The 17,746-nt window shown below is 43.8% G+C and overlaps 1 protein-coding gene across 1 annotated transcript in view; it reads left to right on the top strand.

Moving 5' to 3' along the window:
- Nucleotides 1-294: 294 nt before the first annotated feature.
- crim1 (cysteine rich transmembrane BMP regulator 1 (chordin-like)) overlaps nt 295-17,746 on the top strand; it is a 45,581-nt gene continuing 28,129 nt past the window's right edge. The window contains exons 1-3 of the mRNA XM_042500845.1: nt 295-962; nt 6,877-7,038; nt 7,325-7,495. Coding sequence (XP_042356779.1) covers nt 665-962; nt 6,877-7,038; nt 7,325-7,495 — 631 coding nt within the window. The 5' untranslated portion in view covers nt 295-664. The remainder of the gene's footprint in view (nt 963-6,876; nt 7,039-7,324; nt 7,496-17,746) is intronic.

Raw genomic sequence — 17,746 nt, 5'->3', positions numbered from 1 at the left:
GTGCCTGTTTTACTCTTGCCAAAATTTTGCTTAACCCTGAAGCATTATTTAGTCCCCATAAGTAATGTCAGCCAATGTTTCCAAGGTGCCCACCAGTTGTTTCGGCAGGGTAAAAGGAACTTGCATTCAACGCATTCAAAGTTGCATCATTGCGCAACACAGAGAGGAGTTGCAGAGCGGGGATACAGCAGTTTCAAATCCGCCCTCCTTTGGCTCCTTGTGACTGGTCGGTGCATGCGTCAGTCAGAGGGAGGGCGCACCGCTAATTTCTATATGCCTACATGTCAATTTAAGAGTCAGTTTGCGTTCTCGTGCGTCGCTGTCAGTAGCAGCAGAAAGCCTCACTGTGCGTCCACAGCCTCGGTCTGGGATTTCTATATGTTACTTCATCAGAAGAGACGCTCGAGAAGCGCGTCTACCTGCTTACATTGAACCTTTGGATATCGCTGCCACTTGAAACGCATCACTTGAGTCTCGTGGTGCTTTTGCTTTCAAAGTGATCTGTGTTTAAAACAGCACCCCCGAGGGAAGACTCATCACAAAACTTTAGAGAAGACTTTACAACTTTGGAGTTACATGTAGTAGTGACTTCATGTGGTTTATCCTCTGACAGAAGCGGACTATATCTCTGGGAAACTTAACTGTTGGGTTGTTTTTTTAAACCATGTTCAGCAAGTGCTCCGTGGTGTTATTGAATGTCCTTTTTCTGGTGCGGGCGCTCGCGGCTCACGAGTGCACGCCATGTAATCTCCGGACTTGTCCCGTCAAAGCCGCGCACGGCTGCGAGGGTGGCCGGACCTTGGCCAGGGATCCATGCGGATGCTGTGACCAGTGTGCCCGGCTGGAGTGGGAGCCCTGCGGCGGACAGGACTGGGCGCTCGGCTACTGCTCCCTGGGGCTGACCTGCGCCTCTGTTAACAGCACAGGAGCAGCCACAATCCCTGAAACTGGAGTATGTAAAGGTGTGTAGTGCCAATTTTATGGAATATACAACACTATGCAAATGTCTGGAGCCACCATAGTGATGCACAATTTAGTCTTGCCTGTCAAATTGTGTAATTTTTGGCATTTTGAGTGGAATAATGTGATTGGGATCTGGTTTTATATAGGAGCCAGCATCCAGTGAGTTAAACAGAAATGGTGTATGTGATGCTCAGCGAAGAAAGGGATAAAGAGCAAACATGGAATCATACAAACATAACAAAAGGTAGCTTAAATAATCAATATTACGCTTTGGACATGTCTTGAATACAACCTGATGTAAATGTACCAGAAGTTTAGTCTTGTAATTTTGTAATATTGTCTGCCAAAGAGAGTTCAAGACATGCAGTGAAAAGGGAGGTCACACTAAATACTTGCAACTTTAGCATGTTGAAGTAGTTCATAATGAAATATTTGTGTTTTTAATACTGTATACATATTTCCTGTGTGTTCTGGTTGTATTTTAGTAAAGAGACAGCTGATGAATAAACATGTATGATCATTAAAACCTTGCTAAAATAACAAAGTTTAAGGTGGCCTAAGCCTTTTTCATAGTAGTGTAGTATTAAGAGACTTAATGTGCCATTGAGGTCTTTAACAGTGCAATAAAAGAGCTGTTGGTGTCAATTCATTTAGGTGGCAACCATCCTCTTCCTGGCTTTAGGGCATCACCATTCACATGTCAGTTAAGTCCTCAGTGCAGGGACTGTGTCAGTGTTTACCTTGTCTCCGGCTGCCTGCAGCAGCTCCCCAGGTCTGAGGGGCTCTTGACTGCCAGGAGAGGAGTCATGTTCAACTGCTCTTTCTTCCCCTCAAAGCTTCATTCACTCTCAGCTCGGAGGAATGACAATAAGCTTGGCAGCAGTGATCTGGCACTAGGTTACACTTCAGCTTTAGTAGGCTCTGTTTTCTCTGCTTTACAACCCAAAGAGACATTTATTTTAAAAAAAGGAAGTGAATTAAGATGAGCCAAAAATGATTGTTTGGATCAGGGTGAGGGCAAAATTGTGGATTACCCATGGCGTGGCCAACAACAATACACTGTAATGTAATAATAAGCTGCCCCCCTGTCTTGTCTGAATTGTTTACCACCATGGTGGGAGCCTCATGGATGTAATACTGTAACGGCACGATTGCAAAAGTCCCCTGCAGCTTTTCATTGGTAATGTTGTGAATCCACACCACCCTCCTGTTCTGTTCCTGCCAAGCAGAGCTGGGCTGCTGTATCATGGATGTGATCATTTTACGCACAATTTGGGCAACTTTTTGAACTTCAAAGAAAAGCGAAGGGTGTCAGGTTCCTCACAGTGAATGAAGTCAGTAGCAATGGCCTTCCCCTGAGAAACAAATAGCCGCCGGCAGCCCCTTCACCTGCACTGTGTCCAGCCTGTTTCACAATGATTGAAGTGGACTGACAGGACTGTAGGAGAGAGTAAGCAGTTGGTATCCTCTCAGTCGGTGTCCCCTGACCCTGCCCTCCCATCACCCCTCTGCGGGGTGGTCCAAGTCAGGCCTCCAGGAGGGTTTTTCAAAGGTCTCAAGCCCCCAGGACATCCCAGGAGACTCTGCTACTGATTGTGCTTCATGCACAGGTTAGGCTGGCGCCTGGAGGACATCTCCTCTGCAAATTAACAGCCTGGGAGACCTAATGGCTCCTGTGATTGAATCGTGCCTCTGGTCCCCTGGCTCCAGAGGCCTTGAAGCACATGCTGCTGACCCCAAAATCCGACACACATACACAATCCCAATATCCGAGAGGTTTCTGTGTGGGGGTAAATCAACACCTCCTAGTGTGTTTTCAGGGGCCACAGTAGGCAGGCTGCTGGAGGCTGATCCCAGATTTCCCTCCTGAAGCTGCAAGAGTCTTAAAGTGATTAGACTCGCAATCAGGAGAAGGGGGTAAATGTTTCCGCTTTCTGATCCCCTGCTTTTCTGCTCACAGTTTTGATTTTCTGGGTGGTCAGAATTTGTCACTGCAGAGATCCCATGAATTGTTGCATATTTTATGAGAGATATACCGTTGTAATGCGCCATCACTCAGTTTTAATCCGTTATTGCTGATAGGGTTGAAAAAACTGTTGGAATAGCTAATGCTTATTATCATAAATATTTTAGGGCTATTTAGGGCTCCTATGGTGAAGGGGAAAACTGCAATAGTCATTGAACTTTTGTTTTCCAATTATGGTTAAATGTTATGTAAGATACTGGTTTCAACAAAAGATTGGAAATAGGAGATTAACTGATTACTGGGGAAGTTTAAATCCAGGAATTGTTGCCAATTTTTAAAGTATGATAAGCAGGAATAATTACTTGAGCCTCAAGAAATGGTTATAGCTTCACAAAAACAATACCTGGGATGTTGAAATCAGTTAGTCTCATGAAGGACTTTGGCACCTAAATGCTGGAACTGACAAAGAAAAGTGAATCAAATGCTGCAGCTTCAGGTTGAGCATGTCAGGCGTCTTATGAATACAGACACCTGCTTCAGGCAAGACTCATCCAGGTACCTTATCTCATTTGCTTCCGTGATCAGGTAAAATCAAATAGTCTTTGCATTTAAATGATTTGTTTTTATGTTCTCATTATATTCTCGTGCCTGTCCTCCCACGCCAAATTTTCCCCGAGCTCCAGAGGCACTTAACATACCACGTAACAGAATGTCTGTCTTACAGGGACGCTATGTCCACTGCACTCCTTCGCATGCCTTCTACTTCTCCCTTCCTTTGGTATTATCTAATGTTTCAAAGACTTCCTTTTTAGCTCGCTATCAGCCAGAGGGCCTCTAGAGGTCAGCTTTCCCATCCTGGCCCTGGATGCCAAGACAAGCAGTCTCAGCGGCTGAGAGAGGAATCCCCCTGGGATGAAGCCATAGACCTCGGCTAGAGTCATGCCAGGCTAGATAATAGATAGAAAGACCAGACCAGACCAGACCAGGGTCAGGCTAAAGGGGGGGTAGGCTGAGGCAGACCAGCTCATAACAAACTGGGCTGACAGGGGTCAAGCAAGAATTAGTTAACAAGACAACGTCCTTAGTGTCCAGCCTTTCATTCATTGTTTTGACTTCTACCTCTTTTTCTACATGCCAGATTTAGCACCCCACACAGACAGGCAAATGAAAATACCCTCCCAGGCACAGGAAAGCCTCAGGATGGAAAAAATGTGGAGCTGAGGATCATTTTAAGGTGAAAGGAAATCACGGGGAAAGTTTTGGTGTGGTTTATTCAAAAGGCTGCTTGTGCTTTGCCAGTCTCGCTGGCCGTCTGGGAGAGCTATTAACAGTGCAGGCTGGCTCAGGTAGGGTAGTATTACCTTCACCTGTTCCATTGGCTGCTGTTTACTGTGGTACCTTTGAGCATCGCCCATCACTGAAAAGTCATCTTAAAGGTATACTATGCAGGATTTAACTAAAAAACAGTGTATAGAGTCATGTAAAAGTTATTTCTCTCAGTAATCTTGGGTTGCAAGAGTATGAGATTTTTATGGTACAATAACCATCACAGAATATATATGTAGGTATCACAGAATTATTATTAGTATCGGTCAGAATGAGCCTTAAAGGAATGAAAACAGAAGGGTAAATAGTGGTTAAACAAATTTTTATGACTGTAAATAAGAGTTAAAACCATTTTTTTTAAATGGCAGCAGGTGTAAAAAGTCTAGGTTGGATGATCTGTCCAGTTGCATTTTGTTTTCAATATCATAGATAAGCAGATGTACACTGTATGATAATTGTCAACTGTCACATTACTGTATTACTTAAAATTGGTATATCTCTGCAACCCTACAGTCATCACTTATGACCAACTAGAAATGTGGTGGTGTGTAGTGCTGAAAAAACACAAATATACTACAGCAAAATGCTAGTCAGATAAAGCTGGTGTTGGCTTTCACTTTTGCTGGCACTTCTGATTAGGGAAAGTGTTTGCAAGGATGCTTTTTTTCTGCAGTCAAATAGATTCACTTCAACCGTAAGATTTAGAGTACGAGACTTTTTCCCCATAATGGAAGGTCTGTTTTATATTAATGTGGATCAACATATGTGATTTCTCATGATTTGCAGTATTTAAAATTTCTTTGCAGGCACTTTGAGTCGGCCTGTTATTGTTTGTCTAACTTCTAAGTGAGAATGTTTTTTTTCTGGTATGATTGCTACAGTAGATAGGGAATTATACCATGAGGTGCTCGTGCTTATATACCTTTACACCTTGTCCTCTGTGTATTGTGGTGCATCGCTGTTTGGAGAAGAAAGCCAGAGTATTGTGATAAGCTCCAATCAGGCTTCCACACTGTTGATTGAGGCCAGGGCGTGAGCTGAATGCTTTCGGAAGAGGTTACTCAGGGTTACAGTTTGTCTTATCCTGTTTACTCTGATGCCACTCTTGCGCTTGGACAACTGTGAAGGAGGGTATAACTGTGTTGTTAGTCATGCGTGCATGTGAAAGGAACACTATGGATGATGCTGGGACACATTACTCCCTTGTACGTTCCTATCTATGGTAAAGTTTCGTCCAAGTTAGGCTAAGCTTTGAGGTGCCATCTTAGAGGGGCGACGCTCACTAGTGGGCGAGGGAACAATGTGTGGGTATGGTGCAAGTGGCCTTGGTACTGGAGAGGCGTTCCAGCTGCCAGAAGAGATGGGAACCCTGGGAGGGCCCCATGCTGTGGAACAAAAGCAAACAAATGGGCTCAATGGCTGAAGTAGCATGGCGCGACGAGGAGGGAGGAGGGATGGCAGCCCAGAAATATATTAGTCACTTCAGTAACGGCGGTGCCAGGGCAATGTGTTGCAACCAAGGCTGTAAGCTGGCTAACCCTTCAGCAGTTCTGGGAAAAAAATCTTGGTTTCTGGCACATTTTAGTTTGTGATTACGCTTTATCTGTAAATCTGCCCAATGTCTGTTAATTCCCAGCTAAAATGGGCAAAAGAGACAAACCAGCTCAAGTGTGAAATCCATGATCTTTGCTAGGGCTGTCCACTAAAAGCCAAAGATTCATATCATCATTTGGAAACCTCTCAGTTGACAAGGGTACTTGAATTTGTCCCATCTGCTTGCTAAAGATGTCTGTGATGGGCAGAGGCAGCTGCAGACCCTGACTCATGGTGAGTCTGAGTGAGATGGAGGAAGCTCCCCTGAGGAAGCGAGGCTATGACCTGTCAGGCCCCTTTCTGCCCTCTGCTTACAAATGATGAATTTTCAGCTCACAGCATCTTAATACAATACAGTCTAAATTTTTGTTTTTTATCTCGTGTCACCAGAAAATGTCAGTGCAAGTGTGCAATCCAATATTTGTGGCATTTCGCCATGATTAAAACATCTGCTGCCATGATAGATATTCTATTTTTGGAACTGGACTGTTCATCAAGTGCACTGTTGGAATATGTAAAGCCGACTGTTCGGTTATGCATTGCACCACACTCTCAGAGTGCAGAGCGTACTCTGGGTGCAGACGGAGCAGTAGAATGCCAGGTGCAGTGAAAGTCAAACTCACTTGTTAATTGCGCTGTGTTTAAATGTTTGCCTTTAGCAGCAGCTGCTCCTTTTATCCATCCACCTAATCAGTGGCAACCATATTGTTTCCCTTGGGCTGTGTTCACAGATCCCACATGTCTAAATTTAAAGAGGGGACACTGAATTATGAAGAATGGACACAAAGACACGATTTAAAAAAAAAAAATGGCACGTTTGCTGACCCTGGCTTCAGGTCATCTACCACCACTCATAGATTCTAATTCTGTGGGAAACACTGGTTGTTTAATAGTCTGTATGGAAAAAAGGAATGAATTGTCAAAAGTGGCTGTTGAACCACCAGATCCCTTTCAAGTATCATAATTCTGAATTGTGTGCAGCCCTAATATATCTCTGTCCTGTCCTCTGTTCTCCCCCTCCCTCTCAGAGCTCCGTGAGCATCCAGAAGCAGGCCTGGAGGATGAGCGCTGTCCCCTGATGACAGGCTGCGACAGAGCTGGAGGTCAGTGTGTGTGCGACGCCCGTCATTCCTGCTTGGGCTCTTTTGCCTACCCAGATCAAGAAACCTGCATGAAGGCCAGCAAGTCAGGTGAGCCCTCTCCTCCCATCACACACGTGTGTCGAAACACAGATGCATGCACAGAATTTGAGTCTGAGGGAATAATGCTGTCCATTCAGAGAAGCTAATCCATAACAGATGTGGCTCTGATGTGACTAATGCTACTTACATATCATAGTGATGACACACATGCTAAGACTTTTTGCAGTGGCTCCGCACTCACCCTTGAGTGGTGCCGGTGTCTGTGACTCATTGATGACTGTGGTTTTGTGTTTGTGTGTGTGTGTGTGTGACCACGGCGGCTGGATTTCACAAGGTCGAAGGCACGAGCACCGGGAAAGACACAGAGAGAAGTATGTGGGACCATCCAACCCGGCTTGCATGTTCTCTGGGTGTAACCTGACCGCCGAGGGCTGTGTGTGTGAGTCTCAGAGCTGCCACCACCACTTCGCCTACATCAACCGCAGCCAGTGCCAGGAAGCCGCAGGTAACCTTCAAACGACCTGCAACTGGAACTGACAAACCACACAGCAGCCAACCAGTAGCTCTACTTAGCTTAGTGCTAAGATGTAAGGCTTTATACCTGAGTCCGAAATAGATTCTGCATCTACAAAGTCACTTTGACACAACAGAATTTTATCATTCATAGTCCATGAATAGTTTAAACTTCAATATGAAGTGGCCGCTGACATTTTTGTCCCTTTCTTGTGCAAACCACCTCAGAGTGGAAAATCGAATTCCTTTTGTCCCAGCTCATTATGTTTGAAAGGAAGCATATTGCCGCCGACCACTGAAAACCTCATTATTCTAAGTTTTTTCACTTTTCATTTTAAGCAAAGGGATCCTTTTAAGATCAAGTGCTTAAAATTTGCTGAAAACTGTGGTTGTACAGATTAGTCTGCCTTAATATTTGCATGGAGTCAAGGGTGAACAGAAGAGAATGGGTGAAATTTAAAACAGGGATGGAGTGAGTATCTGTGTGCACAGTGACGCAGGAACCTTACACAGGTATGTTACGGTCATTCTAAACGTCCTTTCAGCAGCTTCAGTTGTTATTAAGTTGTAAGAGCTTACAAACACATTTTCATGCCTCCATGCCAGAGACAGCCATGGCTGCATTTTGTTTCTGGGATGTCCGTCCCATTCCTGTGCTATCTCAAAAACGCCTTGAGGGTATTTCTTTAATTTTGACACAAACGTCCACTTGGACTCAACGATAAACTGATTTGATTTTAGTGGTCATAGGTCAAAGGTCATGATCACTGTGACCTCATCATTCTCATTCTTGTAAAAGGGATATTCCAAGAACATCTTGATTGGTTTTTTTTTTTCAAATTTAGCACAAACGTTTACGGACTAGACGATGAACTGATTAGATTATTTTTTGGTGGTCAGAGATCATGGTCACTCTGACCCCCTCCCATCTGTTCTCATAAATGCAATATGCCAGGAACACTTTTAGGGAGCTTCCTCAAATTTGGCACAAACTTTCACTTTGACTTAAGAATAAATTGACTAGTATCCAATGAACATGTTTTTGGCCATAACTCAAGAATTTGTGCGTTAATTATGACAAAATTTCACACAAACTGTTATTGCAACTTGACTGGTTCACAGACGTATACTACCACCAGATGGTAATTCTAGTTTTTAGGTATTTTTAGCACATTATTTTCTCCCACAGTGGTGGCTGCACTCTCTGTCATCTGGTTTGACACAGGTAGAAAGACAAAAACAATCTGTTATTCATGATAGCCTAATCAGTGCAATGGAAAATTAAAGGGTTCTCTCATTTGAATTTAATTTCATCTTCATCTATTCTGGCAACAGCAGCAGCTTGTTGCATGCACACTGGTATGTCATGAATTATTCATGATGATTTGGCATTGTTTCAAAATACACCTTCAGTGCAGCATTTTTCAGTATTCTCTATCAACAAGACTGGTCTCCTCAGTAAGTCGATTCTCACCGCAGGGACAAACAGAACAAGATTCAGAATTTGGAATATCGGCTTGTGATTCCAAACTGTTTTTTGGGACATCTGGTCACCCTCATAGAGTCACTGGGAAAGCATCAGACAGACAGCCCTTCCCATGTCAACATGTGGAGTTAAAATAAAATAAAATAAAATAAAGGAAAAAGAGGATGAGGAGAGAAAGAAAGAGCGAGAAAAGAAAAGATGTTATGAGTTATGAGTGAAATAAAGAAGGTGTGAATCTGATCGACAGAGTAGCAAAAAACACAAAAGCTCTTTTATTACAAGAGAAGGAGTTGCTAAGACTGATGATGGAAGTCTTTAGGGTTTAAATGTAGAGAGTGTAATATGAATACTTAAAAAAAGAGAGCCCATTGACTGACGTGAGAGAATATGAGCATGTGTGTTTACCTCCACTCTCAGCAGTCTCTGTGACTGACACTTCAAGGTGAAAAAACTTTAGCTGGCACAGGCGATTTAGCTTCCATTCTTGGATTGTGATGTGTCTGGTAGATAGACAGGCGCTAAGTGGCGGCTGCCTCCTGACTGACTCATGCAAAATGGGATGGGACTGCCACCGAGTGAACTCTGTGAACCTCTGTGGATGTTGGGTAAACCTCATCTTACTGAACAAGCCAGAACGATGAAAAAAAAACTGTTTCTGAAACCTGAAGAAAAATAGTCCGGCGCTTTAGTGAACAGATTAAGTCCAAAGCATGTGACCGTGTGTTTTCATCCACACGGTGTTCTCCTGTGATACTCTTTGCAAGTCGCCTGCATTTCACATAAAAAACAACTCTTTTGATGAACAAAACGTTGGCTGGCGACATGCCACGGAAACATATTTGAGATTATTTAGTCTGCGAATAACACAGAGATTATCACAGAACATTTACACTACAGCTGTGTGGATGTTATCAATCAGTAAATCCCACAGGAAGTCTGTTCATCAAACGCTATATTGTTTCGACGTACCATCGTTGAAGTCTAGTGTCACATTGAAAGATATACTTCCAGTCCTCTGTTTTGTAACTCACTCATCCGCAAAGCCAAACAGATGACAGTTTAAACTCATACCAGTGAAAACTGTAAACAACATTTTTCAGCAGCTTATGAGTTCTCACTGCAACACACCCACCCTTCTGATGGTCTCTCATTAAGTAAGAGACCAGGATGTGTGTGAGTGTTGTTATGTCTGCAAGTATGCATGTGGAAAGATGCACACATGTGTTTATATATCATCACGTGTGCTTGTGTGTGTGTGAGCCCATATGTGTGAGTATGCGTGTCGGTGTTTGTGCATGCGTCTGTGTGTGATAATTATCTTGTTTGTCTAGATGTTCACGACAGAGATTTCCCTTCGTCTGTCACCAAGACAGGACTGGGACTCTGTGGTTAGGATTCGTTCGGTCCTGTTGGTCTCCATAGAGTCTGCGTTCATCAGCCACTCGTTGTCTTAAGACACAAGCAGTTATTAAGAGGTGTTAGCATGCCATGCTAGTGTGCAACAGTAATTGTATCCTATAAACCTGCTCCTAGGGCAAGAAAGCTCCACTGTTTGCTAGGGTTTGGCCAAGATAAAATTTCAAACCAGTTGATATTAAGCCGAAACTCTAGACTGGACCTGTATACCAAATTTAATGCACTTGACGCCAACAGGTGCTCCTGATTGAAACATTATGTCGCCGTCTCTCATAACAGCAAACTATTGGTCACTTTGCGTAAAAACAAGTAAAAACTGAGTTCTCCGTCCACGTTGAATGCCTGAAATTTGCACTTCTGTTGTGTCATTATAGAAATAAATCACGAAAATATCAGCTGTGTGCTTGGGATCAGACTGTAAATGTAACTACTTAAAAGATGAGTGAGTGACTCCCTTGCTATCTTACCACATTTGTAACTTTTTTTTTTTTTCAATTACCTTACCCGAAACTTTAGCTCATTGGGAACCCACTGCCAGCCAGCTGCCACCTTATTTAGGTTTTTGTTGTAAAATAAGAAGGTATTGTATAGATCAGCGGTCTTCAAGGTGTTTCAGGCTAGGGACCCCTGATCTGAACGAGAGATGGAGCAGGGACCTCCTACTAATTATATAAAATTGAGTTGCATGTTAAAAGTGGGCCTACATTAAGGTGTAAGGTGGCCTAAAGTGCCATGAATAAACAAACCTTTATTGGGTGCACACAGTACTAGGCTACTAAATTATAAATTATAGACAGATATATATTTTTACATAATGGATTCATTGGGCAAGGATTCACAGATAACGGTTAGCCTATCATCAGTCATGTGCACTGTAAATGAAATGTTTGTTCTTGTGTGTGTGTGTGTGTGTGTGTGTGTGTGTGTGTGTTTCTACAAATAAGTCAACATATCTTTTTAATTAATATATTTGATTCGTGTTAATGTCTGTTTTGCCCCCTCGGGGTTGCGAACCCGCTGTTGAAGACCCATGGTATAGATTATTTGTCTTTACAACTTCACGATCAGCCATTCCTCGTCCACTACAGCGCTTTTAAAGTGAGGGACAGCATTAAAAACAGGAATAGAGACAGGGCATCCAGCAAAAGTTCAGCTCAAAACGGCGCAACACGTTGCTAATGGCCACTTAAGACGCATCTTTTCGTCGGCTTTAAATCCAATCAGCCTCATCGACGCAGTGTTAGTTTTCGTGGGGGACTTTCTTTGCCATGTATCATCTCAATGTCATCACCCCTAAAAACACATGAACTTTCTAGTAAACAAGCGAAACGTGACACTGAAATTTGATCAGATGCAGTGGCTCGGTTAGTCTGTTTATGAACAAACATAATAATAGATTAATCAAAGTTTGATTTAGCGCTGTGATGGCATCAGCACAGGTTGCTGATGTAGGCTACTTTTGAATTTGCCAGGATGTGTCATAATGACAAATGCCGGTTTACATTAAAACAAACTGGTTTAAGGTCGACACGAACTGGACTGGCTAAACCCAGAACTGATGCAACTTTAGCGACAGCACTGAACATGCATAGCAGCATTAAAGTAGAGCTGGTGTCTCAACATCAGTCTGAACAGAGATTCTCTTCTCGAATACGCTCACACATGGTAATGGTTTGGAATCTCACTTTCACTCTGACTCACTCAGTGGTCTTGTTAGTTCATCCCTCCCCTGTGACACCCTGTGATCTGTTCAGACTCAACATCTCTGCTTCACCACTGTTGATGCTCAGACGCCTAATGTTGTCTCATGTTGTTTCAGCGGGATCCTGTTCTCTGCTGGTATTCAAGACGCTGATGTAATTTGGCGGCAAACATTCAATCAGGAGCAACAGGCGTTTACCCACATGTCAGGGAAAGAGGATGTGATAAGTGTAAGAGAGGGAGGGGGGAAGGGCAGAGGCTGGAAGACAGGAAATCGCAACTGAGGCCAACCATTTTGTTTGAGGTATTTGTGACTAGCACAGGCCCCGGGGTCTGTGTAGGGTGGTGTTTGGTAATTTTACACTCTAGGATGGTTTACATATTTCATTCATGATAAGGCCCCTAACTGCTTTTTTTCGAGGAATTCCCCTGCTGTTGCTCACTGACGGGAACAAGCAGCGGCAGTCGGTGCATTTTTGGAAGTGTTTAGGTGATTCATACAACTGACATCACTTAATACAAACATGCTCAGAAAATAGGGATAGTTGAAAGACACAGTTATGCAGAGGCAGTCAGGTTGTCTACTTAGGGGAGAGTGGGGACAAAAGGATCAGCAGCAACACAGACATTTTCTCTTGTAACACAAAAGTGAGAAACTAAAAAGTTTTATTTTTGTCCCTGTTCTCCCATATGTCTCATTTCCACTGCATGGTTTGGCTCATCTCGACTCACTTTTGGTGCATCCAGGTCAATTTGGGCGGGATTTCTCTACGTAATAGATGTGTCGGTGCCCTCATACTTTCATGCATCCTTTATGATGGCATAGATACATCATGTAGACAGCACTAGAAGGCAAATTCAAAAGTTTCACTCAACAACAAACAAGGCGACAGTGGAGGAGGTTGTGATAATGTACCTGTTAACGGTGGCAGCATAATAGACAGCGGTGATATGTGAGGTCAATGAATACATTGGGATATGCTGACGGATAATTATTTTCACTGTATTACTGATTCGTTTTGTTCAGCTGTTTTTTTAAAATGTCTTAGTCGTCTCCTACAGTTGTATCTTTCTTGAACTACACTTTCACCACGATCTTAAGTGGTATTGCTTCATTTCGTCTGCATCAGTAAGCTTCAGAAAATGTGCATAAATATGGATCAAATGAACACAGTTCGAACAGAAGGCTTGATCTGTCTTTGTTATGTGAATCTGACCTCGAGCATAAAAGAGTCCGTAGCTGACCGTTCTAGCAACTCCTTGTAAAACTGCCATGACATCATTTTGGACACAATGCAGTGCACGTTGCTCCCTCCAGGGATCCTTATATTGGCCATCAAACTGAATGATAGCTTTGGTCAATATTAACCACAGCAAGGTTTTGCAGGCTGTCATTTTTCACAAATCTGGATCAGCTTGGCTTTTTAAGAATGGCAGGTTTGTGCAGGATGTCCTGTGTCACGCTAGTGCAGTTCTCCCTGACCAATCAGTAGCCTGCAGTGTTTTAACTCCACCTTCTAAGCATTGATTCAGCTTGCTTTAAAAAAACTGGTTGTAAGTCACCCTAAAAATTGTGTCAAGTTCTACCCATAGCTTTTGCTAGTGGAAAACCAAAAAGAGAGGTACCAAACAAGGTGAGTTGAGTCGAGCCATATCGGTACTATGTTGTGGCAATTGATGCTGAACTTGCTCTTTCAGACTAATAATGGGGATAGAATAGAGTAAACTTTGTCCCTCACAGGCATGTGGAAGTTCACAAACAGTTCATCAGACGGGAGAGCAGTGCCCACTGGGATGCCATGGCACAAACTGACCTTGCTCCCACAAATCTACTTGTCCACCTATGCCACCTCCGTCCTGCCCCTCTCTGCCCCTGTGAAAGGACCGTTAGTTCTGCTTGGCTGCAGCCTCTTTGTGGCAGAGCTATTACTGGCCGAGCCAGACCGCCGCCGGCTGGCAGGGATGCGAGACGTCTCAGCGCTGTGTTTGTGTGCCGTCTGCAGAAGCTATGGCCTCCGTTGTACCCTGCAAGCTGCTCGCTTTCCCAGTGTGTGCGTATTTGTGTGTGTATGGGTAGGGATTTCGAAAAGGAAACAAAACTCTTGTGTGGCGATTGAGACAAAGAACTTCCCTTAAAGGCATGTTGGGATTGCTGTCAACCCACTCACTACTCGTGGTCAGCCGCTAACCAAACCAGTCAGTATTGGGCCAGCGGGAGAAGCCAAGACACACACACATGAAGACCATTTCTGCATGTCCAGCTCACTCCATTCACTAAATCTGGACCTTAAACTCTAGACCCAACCATAACTATTAACAAATCAAAGACACCCCAACTGCAGCCTTAGCCAACTTCCTTAGTTCTCAGACATAATTCATCCATCATCAGCCATCCTCTCCCCTTTTCCCCTGAAAGGGAATGAATCCAAAATTCATACATAACTCAACTGCCTCTTCTACAATTTATTTAACAGCTGACAGCACCCAGGTCTCTGTACATTTCCTACAGATGAGAGCTGAGTTATTTTTTGAGGTATAGTGACGGTACACGTGACAACTGTTCAGTTATGCTTTATGTTCAGTACCCTGGAGCACAGTATGTTCACTCTTTTCATATGCATCTTGTGCCTGATATAACGATAGACCATGCATGGTGTAGATCTCTAAGGGAAAGGCCCTCACGCTCTCTGTCAGCGGCCTTATCTTATTGGTCATCTGACGGCAAGGAAAGGGTGTGTTCCAGTGGAATGCACACATGCCGCTCTGTACACTTTCTATGCACACACACAAACACATGAAAAATCTATGTGCAAATGTGCACCTACATGTGGACATGCTCATTACCTCACCCAAACACGCTCATTCACAGCTGCAAGCGGTGTTACTTAGGACACTGAGATCACGTTTTTCATCTGCAAATATTTAACCAAAGAGCAAGAGAGCATGGCGCGCAGGCAGCAGATGCAGGCCGGCCGGCCGCTGTGTGCCTACGCGCCATCTACCTCGAGCTTCTGACCATGGTGTGAAGTTCCCACCAAGTGTTTCTTCCTGGTGACCCTGTCTGTGCATTTTGTTCCAGACCTACTCCACGATTTTCACACATATACTCACACACGCTGATGCACACGACACAATGCTGACTTTCTCAGCTGTAACTGCTGGCAGGCACCGGGCCAGGTCCCCACAGCTTTACGTGAGAGACGGCCCTGAAGTGTCCCTTTTTGCAGAGCAACTTTATAAAACCTGAGGACAGACCAGAAACCCACGGAGGGCAGCTGGACTGAGACAGCTTTGTTCTCTGCTGACTTGCTTCCAAAGTCAGTCAGTGAACAGAACTCACATTGTGCGCTTTTTCCATGAGTAAACTCAGGCTGTCAACACAGCCTCCTCTGCCTGGCCGAGCCACTCTGGTTTTGGGGAAAGACTGCGCTCCTTGTACCCAGGCTTGAAGAAAAAAGCCATTTAGATAGGAGGTGGGTTTTTTTTTTCTTCAATGAGCTGCTGAGGTGCCAGAAATATGCTTTGTTACAAAAGAGACCATTCTGTGGTAATGAAGCAATTTCCGTATCCCACCTCTTCCAGACTCCAGACCAACATCAGGTGTGTGCGTGAGTGTGTGTGTATATATTGTTGCAGGTTTCGCAATGAGGTCAAAGGTTTTCCATTTTTCGCAATCTTACAGTCGCACAAGAGCACATGTTGCCTAATCTACACAGAGAATTTATCAAGCATACCAAATTAGGGCTTTTGTGTTTGTGCAAGCTGGAGTATGGCCACCATTGTGATATGATGATTGGTTCTGTGGTTGCTGACTCTCTAATTACAGCCATTTATGCTCAGAGATAGAACACAAACAGCGCAGGATAAAATCCATTTGCTGCTGACTTTTTTCCATCCTCTGTCTGCCTATTGTGCTTATAAATGTGCCAGCTAGAAAATTATATTAATTGGACCTGCAAGGGTTGGACCATTTCCATGGATGGATACAATTCTGTTCATTTAAATGACAATGCTATGTCTGCCAGCTGCTTTTCCCAGCGCACTCTAACCCCAGTCATTATCACAACTGAAGGAGTAATCAGCCTTCTCTGGGACACATACAATACACAGAAAGTGTTTTTCAGTGCAGAACATTGTGGAAGATCGTCCCAGGGCGTTTTTCTATGGCTTTAAACAGCGTGAGGTTTTCATATGCAAAATCAGTCTTCAACTGAGCAGCAGCAGACTTCGTTAGACTTTATTGGAAGTAAAACATTCACCAATCAGCGCTTCCAACTGAAGTTTATTTAACTCCAGCTTAGGAATTAGGCCAAAAACCGTTAAAAGGGTTGTAGGCTCCCTTAATTCAGGGGTTTTCCCCCTCATTTTCTATGACACTATTCAGCTACAAAGTTTATCAATGAGAGCTTTGTGGCCGTCCTCACTGTTCCCAGGTTGCTTGAGTAAACAGTACAGTACAGACACCTCACACTCCTGCTCTATTTATCTGGAGCCTGAAAAAATTCAACATTTCCCTTATCCTCAATTTCATCTGTCAGAAATGTTACCCCCACCCGCCAAAATACAGCAGGCACAGTCAAAGAGCGCCTCTACTCTGTGTTTGTTCTAGGTCAGGTAGACATCAAAGGGATACTTAACCACAATGCCGGCACAGCATCAGGTCTTAAGCCCTGACACACCAAGGTGACAGTCTTCTGGTCAATGTCAGGCCGTCAGTGAGCGTCTGTCTGTCGCCCTAGTTTTGGTGGTGTGTCCCACACCATTGGCACTGGTCGGCCCTTGTCTCCTTTTTGCGGCCAATTCAGCATGATGAATCAGCGTCAGTGAGAGAAGTGAAGCCCATAGGTGAATGAATCACTCTGATTGGCAGCTAAGCTCAATGCACTAAAAGAAGCACAAGTGTGTAAAGCAAACAGATGACTAAAGTCAAGAGCTCATGAGATCTTATCTGACTTATTTCATTAGGTGAGATTGTTATTTTTTTAAGCCAGTAAGCTCTTCAGCAGAAAAAGTTCCTAAATGTGTTATTGTTTGCCTGTGTATGGTAAATATCCTTTGTTCTGTCAACATCAGGTTATGTTGATATCGGTTAAATGTGCTAACTGACTACCTAATGTCTTGAATTAGTTCTGTTGGTCTTTCAGCTTCCCTTTTTGAATAATGAATACAGAGCAAACAGCTAACTTCTGGTTTGGCGCTCATTTTGCAAGGGTTGTGATGCTCAAAATAATGAAGCCACTGATTTAAGGCTTTTGCCACGTAAGTCAATGGAAAAAAAGTCTTTTTGGGCTGCAGAGCATCACATGGTGGTGTAATTGCACTGTTTGGCCACTACAAAAACTGGCTTCGAAGTCCAGCGCACTTCCTGGGGGCCTGACATAGACTAATAACGCCGTCTGCTATGGAGAGTTATTCCTCTCACACAGGCGCACATATGTGCTTGTTGGCTAGTGGCTGTGGACATTGCCGTGTGTTAAAGTGCAACTTTTTGGCCCGATACACATTCGACATGTGGCGACGCAACAGTCGGCCTGCATCGCCCCAGTTCTTTAATGTCAGTTTGGTGTGTCTGGGCCTTGAAAGAGCTGTAATCATTGAGAACAGACAGCAGTCAGAGGTCCATCTCGAGTTGAGGACTGG

Source organism: Plectropomus leopardus, chromosome 14, assembly GCF_008729295.1.
Source record: "Plectropomus leopardus isolate mb chromosome 14, YSFRI_Pleo_2.0, whole genome shotgun sequence".
Taxonomy (NCBI): Eukaryota; Metazoa; Chordata; class Actinopteri; order Perciformes; family Serranidae; genus Plectropomus; species Plectropomus leopardus.
Note: the sequence above shows the minus strand (reverse complement) of the source record. Positions and strands in the feature narration are given on the sequence as shown.